The sequence below is a fragment of the Eleutherodactylus coqui genome, chromosome 1 (assembly GCF_035609145.1).
Source record: "Eleutherodactylus coqui strain aEleCoq1 chromosome 1, aEleCoq1.hap1, whole genome shotgun sequence".
Classification (NCBI taxonomy): domain Eukaryota; kingdom Metazoa; phylum Chordata; class Amphibia; order Anura; family Eleutherodactylidae; genus Eleutherodactylus; species Eleutherodactylus coqui.
The window spans coordinates 241,905,624-241,920,716 of record NC_089837.1 but is presented as its reverse complement, the minus strand read 5'-3'; the positions used below and the strand labels follow the sequence as shown (position 1 = coordinate 241,920,716).

General features: G+C 44.0%; 1 protein-coding gene across 1 annotated transcript in view; it reads left to right on the top strand.

Annotated features, from left to right (window-relative positions):
* The window catches only part of FRK (fyn related Src family tyrosine kinase), a 65,961-nt gene that overhangs the window by 14,185 nt on the left and 36,683 nt on the right, over positions 1–15,093 (top strand). The window contains exon 2 of the mRNA XM_066607236.1: positions 10,985–11,106. Coding sequence (XP_066463333.1) covers positions 10,985–11,106 — 122 coding nt within the window. The remainder of the gene's footprint in view (positions 1–10,984; positions 11,107–15,093) is intronic.

The following is a 15,093-nucleotide window of genomic DNA, read 5'->3' as shown; positions in this document are numbered from 1 at the left end:
GATAACACTGCTGACCTGATGATCTCTTAACACTAATTCAGGAACCATAAAACCTTCACATCTACGGCCGCCTGCACACAGGGGCGGAAATCCTGCGGTGGGATTTTCCGCGGGATTTCCGCCACTGAAAGCCTGCATAGGAGTGCATTACAATACGCAATCCTATGCAGACGGCCGCGGTCTGGCCGCGCAAAATGTTGCGCGGCAAACAAACCGCGGCATGTCCTATTTCTGTGTGGGACTCGCAGAGCCTCGCACACAAACATTACTCACCCGGCCGCCGACTCCGGTCTGCGCATGCGCCGGCAGCCGGCACATGAAAGAGCCGGGGCCGCCAAGCGCGGGTGAGTACGCGCTCATCCCTGCAGGCGCTGGGGTCGGGTCCCGCGGCGAGAATTCTCGCCGCCGGATCCGACCCGCCCGTCTGCAGGCGGCCTTAGGGTGCGTTCACAAGAGCGTATATCGGCTCGGTTTTCACGCCGAGCCGATATACGTCCTCCTCATCTGCAGGGGGGGGGAGCCTGGAAGAGCCAGAAGCAGGAACTGAGGCTCCCGCCCCCTCTCTGCCTCCTCTCCGCCCCTTCTCTGCCTCCTCTCCGCCCCTCTGCACTATTTTCAATGAGGAGGCGGAACGGGGGTGGGGCTAAGGGCCACGAATTAGCCCCACCCCCGCTCCGCCTCTTCCCATTGCAAATAGTGCAGAGGGGTGGAGAGGAGGCAGAGAGGGGGCGGGAGCTCAGTTCCTGCTCCTGGGCTCTTCCAGCCTCCCCCCCCCTGCACATGAGGACAACGTATATCGGCTCGGTGTGAAAACCGAGCCGATATACATTCGTGTGAATGCACCCTTAGTTTGTATTTCCATTGTAGTATGTTTGGTGAAAACTGTTTAAATAGTAATTAAATCTATTTCAAACTGTGCTAAGTTGCTTGTTTACTAAGTAATAGCAATAAAATGCAACTGCAAAGTCAAGGAAGATATACTACTGACTGTCTACAACAATCTGCTAATAGTAAGCATCAATAGATGATTGCTTAAAATACTTAAGGCCGCCTGCACACGGGCGGAAATCCCGCGGGATTTCCGCCACTGAAAGTTTGCATAGGAGTGCATTACAATACGCACTCCTATGCAGACGGCCGCGGTTTGGCCGCGCGACATCTCGCGCGGCAAACAAACCGCGGCATGTCCTATTTTTGTGCGGGGCACGCACTCACCCGGCCGCCGGCTCCGGTCTGCGCATGTGCCGGCTGCGCTGCAGCCGGCACATGAAAGAGCCGGGGCCGCCAGGCGCGGGTGAGTACGCGCTCGTCCCTGCAGGCTCTCAGGTCGGGTCCCGCGGCGAGAATTCTCGCTGCCGGATCCGACCCGCTCGTCTGCAGGCGGCCTAAGTCAGTATGAAAACTGCAGATATAAGGATTGTTTTAAATCTATGTAGTGACATCAAAAGTAAAAAAAAGAAGTTTTAAATGTTTAACAAAAAATTGATTCATACAATAGGTTAGTTTTAGGGATGAGCAAGTATACTAGCTAAAGCACTACTCGCTCGAGTAATGTGCTTTAGCCGAGTATCTCCCTGCTCGTCCTGGAAGATTCGGGAGCCGCCGCAGCTGACAGGTGAGTCGCAGCGGGGAGCCGGGCTGGAGAGAGGGAGAGAGAGATCTCCCCTCCGTTCCTCCCCGCTCTCCCCCGCAGCTCGCTGCCCCCCCGAATCTTCAGGGACGAGCAGGGAGATACTCTGCTAAGGCACATTACTCGAGCGAGTAGTGCTTTAGCGAGCATATTCGCTCATTCCTAGTTAGTTTCTAATGACGCATTCCCTTTAGGGCTCGGTTAGATGAGCGTGTGTTTGGCGCGCGCATAATGCACCCATTTAAAAGAACCAATGGTTTCCAAAAGAAGCATTTATATGTGTCAAATTAGCAGCGCAAAACAGCACGAGCCTAAAAAAGATAGGACATAGGTGCGCGTTTTGCCAAAGTTTCCCGTAACTCCTATGGGAGCAGGAGTTAATAGAAACTCTTGCACATGGAATTGCTTCCCCGCTGCTTACAGCAGGGCATTTAAAAGGACTGGACAGTTGCTGCATTAGATCTTTTTCCTTTAGAGGATATTCATCAAGCATATTATATAACAAGGTAATATGCATGTGTTTTGCTTTTTTTTTTTCAAATGGCATTTCACACAGGGTAAAAAGACATGCCATTTTAAATGTAGACATTTTATTGATTATTCTTTCCCATTGTATTCATCACAATAATACAGTTTTAATAAATTCATTGCTACTGAGTCATAGGTTTGTTTGTTCTTTGGGTGGTTCATTAGGAGCAAAAAGAGTGCATGCGTACATTTCTTTCTTTAATCTATGATGTACGGCAAAAATAGCATGGTACCATAGTAGTGAGAAAAATCTATGTGGTGTTAAACTATTCTTGTATGAAAAGATAAAAATAGTGTAGCTGTGATACCTTTAATGACTAACCAGAAAACTTATATTTGCAAGCTTTCAGAACACAAAGGTTCCTTCACAGGCAGGTGATAAACAAACTACTGAAAGAAATGCCCAACCTTTAACCGATGTTACATCAAGACATTAGTACACAAGGTGATACGTCATTAAGATAAGCCAGAGCAATAAAACTAAGTTTTGTATATAAGATGGGAGGTGAAAATGTGATTACTTAGGCCGCTTTCACATCTGCCCTTGAACCTCAGTTCGAAGGTTCTGTTGCAGATCTAACACAAAATACCAGAAAAAGAAGCGCTGTATGTAAATTATCAGCTAACTTTGGAGTTTGTAGAAAATTATTGCAAGCTGCAAGGGCTGCAAATAATTCGTAGTGGACAGACTGGTGACTTTGAATGACGTATGAAGCCACTGACATGCACTGTGTGTATTTGCTGTTTCCCTGTTTGGTTCTCTTTTTGTTTTATATTAACAAAAAAAGCCAACTAAATAAGCCGCAATCCCGGGGAGGCATGATATCTGAGAACAGAAGGCCACAGAGTATAGCTTGTATCTTTGTGGGCTGTCCCTGTTTGGCACAGCGTAATTGAATTCCCAAACCATACTGCTAGTTGCTTACAAATAATTCATAGTGGCCGGATTGGGGATTTTGAGCATTTTCTGAGGCCACAAACAGAGAACTGCAATATTCCCCTCGCCAAAGCATGTGTCTGTCTGCTGTGCTGCTATTTACATTGACTGCATCAAAAACATACCCTCTTCAATGTACAGACTACGTTTCATATAGATACATAAACGTGATGCAGCAACTTTTTCTGCCCTCTACAATAGAACCTTGTTTAAGATCTCGGCTGGTATACAAGCTTTCACACCCAGGGACAATATATCCTCTGTAGAATATCTGTTCCTATTCACTACAGACCACATGTTACACAGGCATATAAACATGATATAGCTTCTTTCTCTATTTCCTCCACTATAACCCCTGTCCTGGGTTCAACTGTAAAATGGTCACTGGTTACACTGTGCCTATGTCTTATATGACTAGGTCATGTGCTGGTGACACTGCTGCCCGTATGCAAGATGGAAGACACGTTTGATGACATCAGCAAGATGCCCTGATGGCTGATTGGCTGCACACTAGCCTCTGCAGCAGGCATTATGGGAAATTCAATTTTCCCCTGATTTTTGCCTAAAATCGGTTTAGACTGACTCATTTCGATTTTGCCCAGCTAATCAAGATGAGCAACACTATTGATGACTGGGAAGTTTCTATCAGTTTAAATTCGCAAATTTTTCTCATTCTTAAAATAACCTTTCAGGCTTAACCCTTTCCAATCCACTGTCTGACGTCTGAAGACATTTTGATTGAAGGCTGTACAGCTCCGATATCGGAAGACGTCTGGCAGGGTACTCCTACTATATATTACTGGCCGTTCTGTTGTTGGGGGCCTCTCCAGCATGTCCCATACCGCAGTGCTGGCTCTGGCCAGCAGATGGCGCCATTGTATAATGGCTGAAAGAGAAAGCCCCCTAGGAAACTCTGAATCCAAAATTGGATTGCAAAGGGTTAAGGGCTTAAACAGATGGGCTGATTTTCTCCTGTAATGTGGCCATGAAAATCACAGCTGCATAGCGGAACAAAACGAAAACATTGGTTTCGTTTCCACTATCGACATTCTTGGGCATTAATACTATAGTATTGATATACTTATATATATCCCAATATATATATTGGTATAACATATGACAAAACATGCTAGAATACAGAATGCCCAGGGGCCTAAAAAAATAACAGAGATAACACAAACCATAAAATGTCAATGCTTTCAATATCATAAACCGAAGCAACAAGAAGGCTTTGCAGGTAGGAAACTATAAAGAAGTGTGTGATATTCGTATGTTTAGATTGTCGAATATATAGAGAAAAGATAGATAAAGAGGATGTTATAATGAATGGCTAAAAGAAGTCCATCTATGCCACAGCTAATCAATTTTTTCATACCTCTCTTGACTACTAGCAACAATTTGAGAGTATTTCAGAATTAACAATTTAGCTGCTGTTAGCAGCCAGATTAGCAGGTCATACTTTTAAGGGTCTGAAAAGGGAGGTAGAGGCCCAAAGGAGGATCAACTCAAGCATGAGACAAATATCTATTTGGCATACTTTTTTGTTCATGAGCCTCACTTGACTTCAAAATTGTGAAAGCATAGGACATAAGAGCTGTAAGTGGGATAAAGTCCCCTGTGCTGAGTGTCATCTCAGCAGTCATCAGAAGTAGATAAATGTGCTATTTTAAGGAAGACTTGAGTATTATACCTACCTTGTCCATGTTTTAAAGGAACTCTCCTGGATTCTCACACAGACAGAAAAGTTGTGGAGTGCTTAATGATAAACTTTACCTAATTTATTGAAAACTTCTTGTTGAATTCATTCTCCCATACTGGAATATAAATAGGAGTACAAAGTGAAACAGAGTCAAGAAATATCCCATAGATTCTAGAAAGTAATTTCAGAGAAAGTTTGGTAAGGAGAAGGAAGCTCTCAAACTATTTGGCATCCCTCACAGAAGAATTAAGTTTTCTAATTAACCTTCCAGGTCAACCTATGGAGGAATGAAAGTTTTACTATTTTCTACACTGGTTTTAATTTTCCTATAATGCCTAATTGCTTTTGATCAAGGATTGAACAAAATGTGAGGCCTATCAGTGAGAGAACAAAGGCAGTTCATAGAGAAAGGAAGGAGCTAGGAGAACTAAGTAAGCTGGCCCGACTAAACAGACTGCCACACTCACAGACAACCTCTTTTTATTTCACTATTGACCTGAATATGTATGTAAGGTTTCACAGGTGACCATGGTAAAAAAAATGGTTGTCTTAACCCTAAAAGAGATTTCTCAGTATCTAAGGGTAGAGCAGACTGTGACACCGGATAGAGCCAGCAGAAAAGATGATTAGCTTTGTAATAGATCTGTATGTCTGGTAAGACGAATCCTCCATTTTGATTCTTTTGGACCAATTGTGAATCAAAGTGCTAAGGACCACTTGTCGTGAGTGTGTGTGTGAGGGCTTCACATGCTCCGTCCCTGATCATATGACAGTGACATCATCACAGGTTCTAAAGCATATATAAAACACAAGAGCCTGACTGATGGAAGAAGAACAAAGTTAGCGCTCTTGAAAGGAGAGGACAACAATAACAAAATGAGTATACAACTAAGCCATTATTATCCCAGACACAACCTACCACCACAACCACAGAAATCCGGAGGGCTGAAGGACCTGTGGTGACATTACTCTCACATGACCAGCGCTGCCGCAAGAGCAGCCATTCTTGAATTTGGTAGAAAGTACTGTATACTGGATAAGCACCAACCCATAGAGCCACCTACAGAGCCGGACAGCAGCTACCAAGACCTGTGATGATGTCACAGTCATGTGATCTAGCGGGGCTTATCACGACGTATGATTTTACCCCCATCGTTCTAACAAGGACAGGGCCGCTTCAAAATAGACAGCGTGCAGATTTTGACTGCTTTTTGGATGTGAAAATGCTGCAGAATGTCCTCAGCGGAACTTTCTGTGGAAAATTCTGCAGCATTTCTGCATCCAAAAAGCAGTCAAAATCTGCACCCGGTCTATTTTGAAATAGCCCTGCGATCCCACAGCGGCCCCCAGAATAATAGCGAAATGCCGCAGCGACCCCCAGTGTAACAGTGACACCCCACAGCCGCCCCCAGTGTAATAGTGACATCCCACAGTGGCCCCAGCGGTAATAGTGACATCCCACAGCGGCCCCAGCCATAACAGTGATATCCCAAAGCGGCCCCAGCCGTAATAGGGACATCGCACAGTGGCCCCAGTGGTAATAGTGACATCCCACAGTGGCCCCCCGTGTAACAGTGACACCCCACAGCGGCCCCCAGTGTAACAGTGGCACCCCACAGCGGCTCCAAGTGTAATAGTGGTACTCCACAATGGCCTCCAGTGCAATAGTGACACCCCACAGCGGCCCCCCCCCTCCCCTCACCTCCTTCACTCACAGTTGTGGTGCGCTCAGCCGAGCACATCCGCTGGGCCGAAGAAAGAAGATCCGGCTGCAACGGAGGGAAGATCTGCTGCGTCCAGACAGGTAAGAAAAGTCAATTTTCAGGCCTCATGTCTGCGGGAAATGAGGGACTGCTGCGGAATTCAACATGGAGAATCTGTGCGGGCCCAAATTAACTAGTGGACATGAAGCCTAAGGGCTACACACAAATTTTCATGTAGTCTGGGAAATGAGTCATGTTTGGAAAGCTTATGCCAACTGGCTAGATCATGTATGTAAATTTGTTTTGCAGCTGTATATAGCACGGTTTAGGTATGGGTACAGGTACAGGTGTGAAGGAGGAAGGGGGTGTCTGAGTTGAACGTTTGCACTCGGGCCCATAATCTTTAGCTACACCCCTGTCAACATGGGTATATGCTTCAATATTAAGGAGATTTTTAAGCTTATTTCAGAGCTCTCCAAACTCAACCTGAACTGCTATTTATCATTCTGGAGATGTGTAGAAGTAGTGCATTCAATTTGGCAACTATGTGCTCTTCAATCTACTACCCAGGGCGATGACCTTCCCCCTATTCACTGATTTATGGGCTTCCTAGACTAAAGGCCTGGAAATCTCAGGGATGCTGTTGAATTGAAAGAATTCTCTAATTGCTTTGTCTATGTTCTACAACGTTTGGTATCAAATAGCAATGTATCAATTAATACCATGCCGGAGACCTCACTGGTAAGAAGGCTAAAGTGATAGAGACTGAGAAACTGAAATAGTACCTATTTGTGGGTATGAGACACACTTCAAATGTCTATCAGAAACAAATATATAGTCAAGTCTATGGTTCATACTGTGTGAGGCTGAGAAGAAAGTGTTGTCTCTAATATTAGGGTTATGAAGCCTCCAAACATCTATTAGATTAAAAGAGGAAAGATTCCTCCTGAGCTTACCAAGTGCAGCATGGGTAAAAATACCAGTTTGCTTGGAAGTGTCTATCAAGGTATTTATAGTAGCATTAAAGTCACCACCCAGCAGCAATACCTGTGAATGGTAATAAATTGGGAATTACTGCCTTAATTTCTAAGAATGTGTTCACAAAAGGTGAATATAAGGTTTAACCCTTTCCAATCCAGTGTCAAACCTCGTCTGACATTGAGATTTTCCTGCATAGACCCCATGTTGGGTGAGGTCCGACACATTTCAAACACTATGCAGAGGGCACCTCAGACATTGGAGTTCTCTTCTGCAAAACTATATTACAGTATGCAAAGGAAAACTCTGATGTCCAGGCTCTCCTCTGCATACTGTAATATACATATGCTATGCACATTGTATGCAATTATAGGATGCCTCTGTATGGCACTGTATTACAGAGATAGGCTGCCTGCACACGTGGGATCCGCAGTGAAATTCCACCCTGTGCCCAGCTAGTGACCCCAGCGTATCTGTCCGCCGTCTTCATAATCTGTGCTGCGGATGTGCTGACTGGCGCACGTGCGCAGTACAGATTATGCCGCGCCGTCGCTAGGCAGTGACGTAGATCCCGCAACCTTTTCGCAATGATGATTACGGAAAGGTCACGGGGTGGACAGCTTCCATTGACTTCAATAGAAGCCTTCTGCACAAAAGCTGCACAGAATCGCAGCATGCTGCGATTTCTCCTCCGGGAGCAGAAAATCGCCGTCGATTTCCACTCATGTAGATAAAATCGTGTTTTGCCATAGCATGCTATGGGCGGCATTTGCTGTGAAATCCAGAGGCAGACGCCCTCTCCGGGTTCCACAATGCAAATTCATCCGTGTGCAGGCGGCCATAGATAGATAGATAGATATTATTAGAGAAACTAGAAATGGAGTCCTATTATATACATCTATGTAATATCAATATACATATATTTACAGGATTATTACAAATGATCTTGCCGATGTAAAACACTCGTGACATGATGAAAAAATGCTAATAAAATCATCATGACCGATCATTTTTATGTGTTTCTCTTGAGTAATTCCAAGGAATCCACAATGCACTTTTCCACCCAAAATAAATAAAACCTGGGTAATGTGTGGGTGGCAGGGAAATTGGATTGGAAAGGGTTAAGTGTCTGAAAGCTATATATAAAAAGAGTGAGCAGAATATTAGTTGTTTTATGTAGTTCTTCTTATGATCAAAGAGATCAGCTGTATAAATATCATACAATTTAGAGAAAATTGACAGACAAAGCTTTACCTGTTATACACAGAGACAGCATTGTTTTACTTACTTAAAATATTACTGCATGAATGCCTCTTCAAAACCTGCTTGTCTGCTTCTAAAAATGGCTCTCATCTTGGTATGTAGTATAAAAAGGTACTAAAACAACATTTGTTCTGCATTCCTTCACTGCAATACAGAATAGAACAATACTTCAGTCATTGAGCAGCGAGGGATTTTGTCTGCCAAAATCATGTTTAAAATTAGTTATCTAGTGAATACACCAAATAATGTATTATTTGTTAGTTGATCAGTTAGGGTGAATGCACACAGGCAGAAATTCCACAGCGGGATTTCCGGCAGAATTTCCGCCTGTGCACGCTGCCATAGTATTGCATTAGTTTATGCAATCCTATGCAGATTGCCACGATTTGACTGCGTGAAAACTTGCGTGGTAAACAAATCGCGGCATGTGCAGGGCTCGCACAGAAACATCACCCCTGACGCACCTGCTCTGCTCTGCACACGTGCGCCTGGGAGGCAGCCGACACATAGTAAAGTGGAGGAGGAGACGCCGCAGGGCGCGGGTTGCATTCCGCTGCGAGAATTCTCTCAGCAAGATCCGACCCGACCGTCTGCTTGAGCCCTAAAGAATAATAAAACCTGATGAAAGTATATTTTGAAAATCAGTAATACATTAGTTGACTCACTCATCGATTCATTTGTTTTAACATGATTGTGCTTACATTATAGAGGTTGCCTGTAAAAATGAACTTGGAGATAGCCGAGCACTTGTACTCAACTATCTCCAGCAGCATAGTCAAACCCCCATCAATTATATAATGTACTCTGTTACTTATAATGTAAGTCATGGCTACTTAGTCACTGCTCCTGAGCCGTTGGGGCCATGGGAAAGCTGAGTTGCAGGGGTGAGCTCAGCTATAACCCAGCTTTCCCACTGCTTGGGAGTACAGACTGAGTGTGGCTGTGACTTCCATATTAAACATAAAGATGTTCTGCCTTCTGAGAAGTTGGCCGATGGGACCCAGGAGGTTGATGATAGTAGAGCAGTCAAAGTGTATGTTACGTGAGTGACCATTTGATTGTAGGGGAGCCTGGAGTGAATCCTAACAGATCAGCAGTCTGGTTGGGAAGTGAGTAATATGTGTCACTCACTGCACCACTCCAGTGGTGAGGCTGAAGCTCAGCGCTGCAGAGGGACTGGACGCCAGTGCAGCCAGGATATGTCAGGAGAGGTAAGCAGACATTATCCTGGGGGTACTGTGAGTCTTCTGTTCTGGCCAGGCCAACCTAGGTGTAGGGCTGGCCTTTGTTTACATGGCTATTTTGGCCCTCCACTTCCTTTACAACCATTATAGAAGAAAAAACTGAAAGGCTAGGTCACGGTTTCTAAAAATGAAAAATAAATTAACTTTAAAAATAGTTCTCCTATTTTCTATAGTTTTTTTCATACCACAGACTTATACATTTCACCTCAGGTATTATCACTCCCCGTAGTACTATCTCTCCCCTCCCTCTAGTATCATCCAACCAGAATCATGTAACCTCCCCAAAATGATCACCACTGCTCAGTATCTTCTCTCTTCCCTTGTATCATTTCTTCCCCAAGGTATCATCTACTCCCCTCTAGTACCATCTCTGCCCCCAATATCATATCTCCCTCACAGTATCATCTCCCCCAAAATATTATCCATCAGTATTATTTCTCCTCCACCTCTATTATCATCACCAGTGTCATCTCTGTCCCCACTGTACACACTCCTCCCCCAGTGAAAGGCATCCAACGGCCGCCCCCCTCACCTCTCCCCGTTTGCAGTATAAAATTTCTTGTTAGCGGCTCCTCCATCTCCATGGCTCTCATAGCTCCTGTGCTGTAAGTATGGAGTGGCTCCTGCCATGCTACACAGGATCTGTGGTGAAGAACTGCTGACAAGAATACTGCAACTGTGAGAAGGCTGACTAGTAGGTGCTTTCTATGATGGCAGGGGGATCCAGCTCTACATAGTGGGGGCTGATTGTCCCCATCACTAATCCCCAAATCCGGCTGTGGTCCATTGGGGAAGTATGTATTCTAAAAAATTCAGCTTGAAGCCCCATGTTTTTTTTAAGGTCACAGAACTTCCCAGTGACTGCAAATATTCTTATAATGTCAAGTAGAGAGTACATTATCCCAAATGTGGCTATTTTAAAAAACCTATGAATGGTAAGATTCAGAATATGTTCCTCTGTTTGTTTGAGCCTTTCCACTTAGTTTTAATGTTTTCTTGCAGATGGTTCTTCCATGGTATAAAACGTTTAGAGGCAGAAATGCTGCTGAATCAGCAAGACAATCAGGCCGGGGCTTTTATTATCCGTTTGAGTGAGACTCAAAGAGGAGATTACTCTCTTTCAGGTAAATACTTTATATTCAAATTTTGGCTTTTTCATTGTATATTATATTGTGGTACGGCAGTATATGGAATGAGCTGCGGAGGGCGTGAAATCAGGCATTCTGTGTGCTAAAGTAACAGGGACAGCTGTAGGGTGTGCTTGGAGAAGATAAAACCTCCACAGTCCTGCAAGGGGGAAGGAAAACAGATAGCTCAGGAGAGCTGAAAGGGCTGCAAGCAGGGGCGTAACTATAGAGGATGCAGGGGATGCAGTTGCACCCGGGCCCAGGAGCCTTAGGGGGCCCATAAGGCCTCTCTTCTCCATATAGGGAACCCAGTACTATGAGTAAAGCGTTATAGTTGGGGGCCCTGTTACAAGTTTTGCATTGGGGCCCGGGAGCTTCAAGTTACGCCTCTGGCTGCAAGCCCAAGGTCTGGTGCTACCCAAGACTCACATACACCCTGGTCAGGTATGATAATGACCTTGTTGGTGTGACAGCATATGCACTGTGATGTCGGTGGTAAAGTTGGTCTTGAAGCAAAGCTCTTGATGTGCTGTCACCTATCTTGTGGAGAAAGATGGCAGTCCAAAATTAACACCCAATATACCACTATATATATATATATATATATATATATATATATATATATATATATATATATATATATATATATATACTGTATATATATGTGTGTGTGTGTAGATATGCCTATATATGCTGTATGATTAGGTTTATACAGTAGTTTGCATTAAAATCAATGTAAATACCCTTCCCTTTCAATACTGCAAATAGTTTATTGTAATAATATGTAGTTGATAGCCAGATACTTGACAAAGCAGCACACTGCGAGAGGTTGAAAAAGACATAATTCCAGCCAGTTCAGCCTACTTTTCTGCAGTTTTGTTCTAGGGAGGTCAACACCCATCTAGGAAGTCAAAACGTCCATGAGGCAGAAGCCAACTTTCCTCATTACATGGAAAACTTTCTTTCCCAAGTCCAAATCTGACAAGCAGCACATATTCTTAGATCAAATTTTAATATTATTACACTTAAGTGGATTTTACGTAAGTTTAATACTAATAACCTATCCTTAGGTTATCTGGATATCAAGGTAAGATCAGTGGGGAGTCTAAATACTAGCACCCATATGATCAGCTGTTTGAAAGGGCCATTGTGCTCTGGGAACATCTGTAGTCATTGTATACTAGGCACAGCCCTCTTTAATGTGTATCGTTTGTGCCTGGTATTGCAGTTCAATCCCATTCACTTGAATGGGATTGAGCTGCAGAAAGACCATGTGACCAAAGAAATGGAGGTCATTGGCTCAAATAAGAGCCTGCAGCAGTTTCCCAAGTGTTGCTTTTAAACAGCTGATCAATGAGTATGCTGGGAGTCGGACCCCCACAAATCTGATATCCTCGACCTATATTTAGTATAGTTCATCTGTATTAAGCTCAAGGAAAATCCCTTTAAGGGCTTGTTCCCACTACAGTTAGTGGTTTCTGTTCCTCTGTTCAATTTTTGAAGCAGAGAAAGGGAAATCAAACGGAATTAAATGTTTCCGTTTTGTTCTCTATTGATTTCAATGTTTTTTTTAACCAAACAGAATATTTCCATTTGATTCAGTTCTATTTAATTTCAGTTTTTAAATCAGACAAATATCGCAGATGACTGGATGGCATCTAGATCCTATTAAGTGCATGTGCTGCTCTGTGATTAGCGGTGATCCGCATGCAGTTACCACAGAGATCCACAGAGTGTATGGGTATTAGTGTATCTTGACGCCACCAGGAATTCCTGGTGGAGTCAAGATTGACAGAGGGGTGATGCCCCCTCAACATGATTGGCTGCAGTGCTTGTTATTCCTCAGGTCCTGCAAGGGCACTAAAATTATTTACAGAAGGCATAGAGGGGGTGCCGCGGTGCCTTCCGCAGAGCCCCTGGCGCAAGTGCGTTCCCTGGCTGGTCCACTGAAGGGATAGCACTTAGCTTCTCACCTGTCAGTGGGGAGCGGTCGTAACGGATCATTGACGCGGCCGCCCTCACCTATCACAAAGGCGGCCACTGTCTTCGGATGTTTCTTCGGTGAGCGGCCGTCCGGGGTCACAGAGTCGGCAGCTGTCCCTCACCAGAAAGGCGGCCGCTGTACAGTCAGCTGTCACCGGGAAAGCACTCGTCAGCCATCAGAGAGCCATCCATCGCAAGACACAGCAGTAAGTCGGCCCCCGGCAGTGAGCATGCAGCCCGCGTCCCGTACGGAGGGATCAGGGAACGGATGGCACAGAGCCTTGAGGCGCTGCTAGGGGGGGGGGGCGGGTGGGTAAGCATGGCTCAAATAACGACCGGACCGCAGCACACACAGGCAGCAGCAGTTGTGGATTGATTTGTGTGTGCCCTGCACGCACAAATCAATCCACACTGTGCTGCTAGGACCTTAATATGTTGACCCTATCGGGAGCTAGGGGTGTGATATGGGCGTTACTTCTGTGAAACCCCTAGCTTTCGGTGGTGTCAAGATACACTAATACCGAGTGTATGGACAGTCTTAGTGCATATAATGCTTTTTCACACAATACACCAATCAGATACTTTTGACTTAAAAACTAATTACAGTTGCATTAAAAAGTAAGTGAACCCTTTGGATTTAACTGCATTTCTATATTGATTACAAATAAAATGAGGCCCAACTATTATTTAAGTCACAATTTTAAACAAACACAATCTAACTAAGTCACTGAGGCAGAAATCCTTCAAAAATAAGTATAAGGGTAATCACTGAAGAAGAATTAATTAAAAAACTAACTTTATTAATAATAATTAAAATCAAACTGGACAGAACACAACATATATCTTAGGTTGAGGTATTAGGAAAAACCCTTCACTCCTCTGAACCTAAGTAGGCCCCTCAGCAATGACTTCCACTAGTAATTATTAGGTGTCTCAGTTCTCATGTGCAAATTTATGAAGCACATGAGATGACAATCTTCCTTTATTGATGTGGTATTAGTCATTGAAGTGAGTGAGGTTTAAACCACCTCCTGCTGATAAATAAATAAATTATGGGGTTACCCTTCTGATAGGTCCCCAAATCAGACAGAAGTTCCAGATAGAGAACAAGGTGTAATTGTATATTGCTCAGACACAACACTGTGCTTAAATATACTTGAGTTGAGACCCTCCTCCGGAGATATATAAAGAGGAGGATTAGATTGTGAGCACAGTGTTTAAATACTCCCTATATAACGCTTTATTCAGATGTAGTAAATGGTGGTTATTCACCACTCAAGGAGAGGAGAGGGTTAAGTGTCAAAGAAAGGACCAGCTGAGAGAGCCAAAAAGTGATATTAATAAAAGTGGGGTAATGGAGAGCCTCCACTTTAAATACCAGTATAGATGTGTAATATAAGGCCCAATTAAGGTTCAGAAGGTCCAGTTAGCAAAGGGTTAAATAGTGCCAAGAAAGAGTGGATAGGAAGAACCGGTGATAAATACAGAGAATGAACTGGTTTTTTTTCTCCTAGTTATATATGCTCCTCATTCAAGCAACTCCAAATTATAATCAACCGATATAGGTAGATCAAAAAGAGGAGAGGAGAGGGTTAACTAGTATATAGAGAGCCCTTCCACTCAAGAAATATATGGCACCAGTTCAAAACTACTACCCTGAATATTAATACACAATTCAGGGAGTAGTTGCTAACTCTTGCACCAAACCAGCACTTAAAGGGTTAAAATTGCCTGAAAGTCTGCAGCGCTAAAGAGTGCTGTTCCAGTAGTACAGATCACTTTAAATACTAATGAGGATGCAGGACTCTGGGTGAAAAAACCCTGTACTTGTACACAGCAGCGCTGTGAATAGGGAGAAGCTGAGTCGGCACCGATGTAGCTGCCCGACAGAAGGTATCGGGCAGCCGTCTAGTTATAACACCTGAACTAACTATCTTGAAGGTTACTGACTCACTAAAACCACGTCATCGACGCGTTTCTACAGTGCTCTTTGGTGTATGC